At 58.4% G+C, this 6,221-nt stretch overlaps 1 protein-coding gene across 1 annotated transcript; it reads left to right on the forward strand.

Annotated features, from left to right (window-relative positions):
* The first annotated feature begins 5,020 nt into the window (after positions 1–5,020).
* ccdc85b (coiled-coil domain containing 85B) lies at positions 5,021–5,707 on the forward strand. Its single transcript, XM_070867965.1, has one exon. The coding sequence runs from the start codon at positions 5,057–5,059 to the stop codon at positions 5,705–5,707; it is 651 nt and encodes a 216-aa protein (XP_070724066.1). The 5' UTR covers positions 5,021–5,056.
* Positions 5,708–6,221: the final 514 nt, after the last annotated feature.

Raw genomic sequence — 6,221 nt, forward strand, 5'->3', positions numbered from 1 at the left:
AATGCTGGTGTTGGTGAGTCGTTTGTTGGGCCCTCGCTGGGCTGCTGCGCAGTTGGCCTTGCTGGGCTGCTGGGGGTGGAGTCCTGCTGGGCTGCTGCGGGTGATGGGTTCTGCTTCGTGGTCAACCGCTGGGTCGGTTGCCACTTGTGTGTGTGTTGGAGGGTCGAAAAAGGTAGAGTCTATTGTGGGTTGTTCTGGATAGTCCGTAAATCTGAGTTGGGTTTGGTCCAAGTGTTTCCTGCAGGTGAGCCCATTTGAGAGTTTGACCACAAACATCCTACTCCCCTCTTTGGCCAAAACAGTGCCAGGAAGCCACTTGGGGCCTCGTCCATAGTTCAACACAAATACAGGATCATTTGTTACAATTTTGCGTGACACATTTGCGCGATCATGATATGTATTCTGTTGAAGCCGCCTGCTCTCTACCTGTTCGTGTAGATCAGGGTGGAATAACGAGAGCCTTGTCTTAAGTGCCCTTTTCATGAGGAAGGAACCCCAGTGAGGGAGTGGGGTCTTGTGCGGTAACTAAGCAGGACTCGGGATAAGCGAGTCTGCAGTGAGCCTTCAGCTACTCTTTTAAAACTCTGCTTGATTGTTTGAACTGCTCATTCTGCCTGACCGTTGGACGCTGGTTTAAACGGGGCAGACATGACATGTTTGATCCCATTGCGGGTCATGAACTCCTTGAACTCGGCACTGGTAAAGCACAGCCCATTGTCACTCACAAGGACATCAGGCAGGCCGCGCGTGGCAAACATGGCCCGTAGGCTTTAAATGGTGGCAGCGGACGTGCTTGCCGGCATTATCTCACATTCAATCCATTTGGAGTACGCATCTACAAACACTAAGAACATTTTTCCCAAGAACGGGCCTGCATAGTCGACATGGACCCTAGACCACGGTTTGGAGGGCCAGGACCATAAACTTAGTGGCGCCTCCCTGGGTGCATTGCTTAACTGGGAACATGTATTACATTTGTGCATGTAGGACTCTAAGTCTGCATCGATACTGGGCCACCACACGTGGAATCTGGCTATCGCTTTCATCATTACGATGCCTGGGTGGGTGCTGTGGAGATCAGAGCTTGGGGCCCTGGCAGCTGAAGGCACGGCCACCGATGGTGGAGCGATTATAATCAGGGATGTTCAAGAGGGCAGAATTGGAGGAGCGTAAATATCCCAGGGGGTTGTGGGGCTGGAGGAGATTACAGAGATAGGGAGGGGCGAGGGCCATGGAGGGATTTGTAAACAAGGATGAGAATTTTGAAATCGAGGCGTTGCTTAACCGGGAGCGAGCGCGGGGGGGTGATGGGTGAGTGGGACTTGGTGCGAGTTAGGACACGGGGCAGTGAGCACAGGGAGTGATGGGTGAGCGGGACTTGGTGTGAGTTAGGACACGGGGCAGCGAGCACAGGGGGTGATGGGTGAGCGGGACTCGGTGCGAGTTAGGACACGGAGCAGTGAGCACAGGGGGTGATGGGTGAGCGGGACTCGGTGCGAGTTAGACACAGGGGCAGCGAGCACAGGGGGTGATGGGTGAGCGGGACTCGGTGCGAGTTAGGACAAGGGGCAGCGAGCACAGGGGGTGATGGGTGAGCGGGACTCGGTGCGAGTTAGGACACTGGGGCAGTGAGCACAGGGGTTGATGGATGAGCAGGACTCGGTGCGAGTTAGGACACGGGGCAGTGAGCACAGGGGGTGATGGGTGAACGGGACTCGGTGCGAGTTAGGACACGGGGGCAGCGAGCACAGGGGGTGATGGGTGAGCGGGACTTGGTGCGAGTTAGGACACGGGGGGCAGCTGAGTTTTGGATCACCTCTAGTTTACGTGGAGTAGAATGTGGGAGGCCGGCCAGGAGTGCGTTGGAATAGTCAAGTCTGGAGGTAACAAAGGCACGGATGAGGGCTTCAGCAGCGGATGAGCTGAGGCAGGGGGCGGAGACGGGCGAGGTTACGGAGGTGGAAATAGGCGGGTTTAGTTATGCTGCGGATATGTGGCTATAATTTCTACTTATGTGGCTCAGTGTTAAATGTTTATCGCATAACGCTCCTGTGAAGCATCGTGGGACGTTTTGCCACATTGAAGGCGCTATATAAATACAGGTTGTTGTATTTCACCCAGGGGACTTATTTCAGTGATGGGGGGTGGGTTAGGATTTTCTGCCAATTCCAGGCTGACTAGCAAGGGTGCCTTTGTAATCCATGTCTGGTGCTCACCTCAAATAAGAAAGAAAGACTTGAATTTGTATAGCGCCTTTCACGACCAAAGCGCTTTGCAGCCAACGACGTACTTTCTCGAAGTGCGGTCGCTGTTGTAACGTGGGAAACGCGGCAGACAATTTGCGCACAGCAAGCTCCCACAAACGGCAATGTGATAATGACCCAGATCATCTGTGTGTGTGTGTGTGGGGGGGGGGGAGGGGGGGTTCATAGTCAGTCCCTCGAACAAGGATCACAGTCTAAGGATAAGGGGTAAGCCATTTCAGGACCGAGATGAGGAGAAACTTCTTCACTCAGAGAGTGGTGAACCTGTGGAATTCTCGACCGCAGAGAGTTGTTGAGGCCAGTTCGTTGGATATATTCAAAAGGGAGTTAGATGTGGCCCTTACGGCTGAAAGGATCAAGGGGTATGGCGAGAAAGCAGGAAAAGGGGTACTGAAGTTGCCATGATCAGCCATGATCGTATTGAACGGTGGTGCAGGCTCGAAGGGCCGAATGGCCTGCTCCTGCACCTATTGTCTATACGTTCAGAGATGTTTTACCGAGGTTGCAGTCCTGAACTCCAATTGAAGGGGTTGGAAGATGGATTTTTTTAATGTGCGGCAGGGGGTTGGTTAATGTTATGTTGATTGAGGGATTAAATATTTGGCCTCAGGACACCGGGCAGAACTCCCCCCAGCCTGCATCCTTGATCTTCCAAATCGTGGCCATGTGATCTTTTACATCCACCGGTGGAAAGATATAACTAGAGAGAGGAGAGAGAGCAGTGTTGGACTGATTTCTGGGCGTCACAGTCCCTCCCCACCTCTCCAGTGCTGTGTTGCCTTGTGAAAGAGCGCTGAGGGGGACAAGAGGCTTTCATGGCTGAGATGAGAGCAGGAAGGATGTGCAGTATTGTTCTAGCGGGGGATCAGCAGTTGACGTAAGGTCTATTTTTTTTCTCCCCCCCTCTCTCTCTCGCTCTCTCTCTCGCTCTTCATTGAAACAGAAGCGAGCTGCAAAGCCGGAGAGAGAATTACAGCTGCCTTGGCAGCGCCTGGCTAACCCTTTTGATTCAGGCTTCAATCCCCTCCCCACCCCTCCAGCCAAGAGGACCTCCAAGATTTCTCTGCCCGCTTGCTGCGGATGCCCGAGATGATTGCAGCCCCTGTGAGACGTTGGAATTAAAAACTCTTTTTGTATTTTTGCGAGAGGAAAGATTGTTCAAGAAAAAGCAAGAGGAATTGTGCCAGCGGGAGAGAGAGAGAGAGAAAGACCGTTGTTTTTGGCAGTCTGCGTGCAGAGATAAGGCAGCCGAGGAGGTCTGCAGGAGGAGTTCGGACGGAGCGAGGTGTCTGGGGAGAGGAGAGAGGGTCTCTGTCTCTCTCTCTGGGAGAAAAGGCAGCCGAGGAGATCTGCAGGAGGAGTTCGGACGGAGCGAGGTGTCGGGGGAGAGGAGGAGGCGGGGGTCTCTCGCTCTCTCATCAGAACATAAGAATTGGGAGCAGGTCATCGAGCCCCTCCAGCCCGCTCCGCCACTCAACAAGATCGCGGCTGATCCGGCCGTGGACTCAGCTCCGCTTACCCGCCCGCTCCCCGTAATTAACCTTATTGGTTCAAAATCGATCGGATCTGTGACTCGAACGCATTCAATGAGCTAGCCTCGACTGCGTCCCTTGGGCAGAGAATTCCACAGATCCGCAACCCGCTGGGAGACTCTCTGGGAGAAAAGGCAGCAGCCGAGGAGAGATCTGCGGGAGGAGTTTGGACGGGGCGAGGTGTCGGGGGAGAGAGGAGGAGAGAGGAGGAGGGGGATAGAGGAGGAGGAGGAGGAGGAGGGGGATAGAGGAGGAGGAGGGGGATAGAGGAGGAGGAGGAGGGGGATAGAGGAGGGGGAGAGAGGAGGAGGAGAGAGGAGGGGGGATAGAGGAGGAGGAGGAGGAGGGGGATAGAGGAGGAGGAGGAGGAGGAGGAGGAGGAGGGGGATAGAGGAGGAGGAGGAGGAGGGGGATAGAGGAGGAGGAGGAGGAGGGGGATAGAGGAGGAGGAGAGAGGAGAGGAGGCGGAGGAGGAGGGAGGAGGAGGAGTGGGAGAGAGGAGGAGGAGGGAGGAGAGAGGAGGGGGACAGGAACAGGAGGGGGAGAGAGGAGGGGGACAGGAACAGGAGGGGGAGAGAGGAGGGGGACAGGAACAGGAGGAGGAGGGAGGAGAGAGGAGGAGGGGAGAGAGGAGGAGGGGAGAGAGGAGGAGGAGGGAGGGAGGAGAGAGGAGGAGGGGGAGAGAGGAGGAGGGAGGAGGAGGAGAGGAGGAGGAGGAGGAGGAGGAGGAGGAGGGGGACAGGAACAGGAGGGGAGGGAGGAGAGAGGAGGGGGAGGGAGGAGAGAGGAGGGGGAGGGAGGAGAGGAGGGGGACAGGAACAGGAGGAGGGGGAGAGAGGAGGAGGAGGAGGAGGAGGAGGGGGAGAGAGGAGGAGGGGGAGAGAGGGGGAGAGAGGAGGAGGAGGGAGGAGAGAGGAGGAGGAGGGAGGAGAGAGGAGGAGGGGGGAGGGAGGAGAGAGAGGGGGAGGAGAGAGGAGGGGGAGGGGGAGGGAGGAGAGAGGAGGGGGAGGGGGGAGAGGGGAGGAGGGGAGGGGGGAGGGAGGAGAGAGGAGGGGGAGGGGGGAGGGAGGAGAGAGGAGGGGGAGGGGGGAGAGGAGAGGAGGGGAGGGGGGAGAGGGGAGGGGGGAGAGAGGAGGGGGACAGGAACAGGAGGAGGAGGGGGAAGGGGGAGGGGGGAGAGAGGAGGGGGACAGGAGGAGGGAGGAGGAGGGAGGAGGAGGAGGAGGGGGTCTCTCGCTCTCTCTGGGGGGCAGGCGGACGATGAGCACGGGAGACCTCTCGCTCTCTGGGACGACGGGCGCAGCAGACGGTGAGACGCTGCCGCCGGACCTGGGCCGGGTGGCCCAGGAGGAGCTGCTGAGCTGGGGCAAAGTGCAGCTGGTGCAGCAGCTCCGCCGCGCCGAGGCGGACAAGGTGGCGGCGCTGGTGCAGCGGGGCCGGCTGATCCAGGAGGTGAACCGGCAGCTTGAGGGCCACCTGCTGGAGGTGCGCCAACTCAAGGCCGCCAACCAGCGCCTGCGGGACGAGAACCAGGAGCTGCGGCACCTCTGCTGCTTCCTGGACGAGGAGCGGCTGAAGGCGCGGCGCCTGGCCCGCCAGTGGCAGGGCTTCGGGCGCCACGCTGCGCGGGTGATGCGGGAGGACGTGGGCGGCTACCTGCGCAAGCTGGCCGAGCTGGAGCAGCTGCAGGGGGCCCTGGCCCAGGACAACCGGGACCTGCAGGAGCTGTGCCTCCTGGCGCTGGACGCGGCCGCCCAGGGGAACCCCGGCCAGGGCCCCGGCGCCAGCCCGGCCGGCTCGTCCGACCTCAACCTCCCCTGCGGGCCCCGGGACCTGGGCGACGGCAGCTCCAGCGCCGGCAGCGTGGGCAGCCCCGACCCACTGCAGCTGGCCTGCTCACCCGAGGATTAGACGCTGCCCCCTCCTCCTCCTCCTCCTCCTCCGGGGGTATATGTGACACTGCGTGACACCGGGGGGGTATATGTGACACTGCGTGACACCGGGGGGTATATGGGACTCTGTGTGGCCCAGTGGGTATATGTGACACTGCGTGACACCGGGGGGGTATATGGGACACTGTGTGGCCCAGTGGGTATATGTGACACTGCGTGACACCGGGGGGTATATGGGACTCTGTGTGGCCCAGTGGGTATATGTGACACTGCGTGACACCGGGGGGTATATGGGACTCTGTGTGGCCCAGGGTATATAGAAACATAGAAACATAGAAAATAGGTGCAGGAGTAGGCCATTCGGCCCTTCGAGCCTGCACCGCCATTCAATGAGTTCATGGCTGAACATTCAACTTCAGTACCCCATTCCTGCTTTCTCGCCATACCCCTTGATCCCCCGAGTAGTAAGGACTTCATCTAACTCCTTTTTGAATATATTTAGTGAATTGGCCTCAACAACTTTCTGTGGTAGA

Source organism: Pristiophorus japonicus, chromosome 27 (genome assembly GCF_044704955.1).
Source record: "Pristiophorus japonicus isolate sPriJap1 chromosome 27, sPriJap1.hap1, whole genome shotgun sequence".
In the NCBI taxonomy this organism is placed as follows: domain Eukaryota; kingdom Metazoa; phylum Chordata; class Chondrichthyes; family Pristiophoridae; genus Pristiophorus; species Pristiophorus japonicus.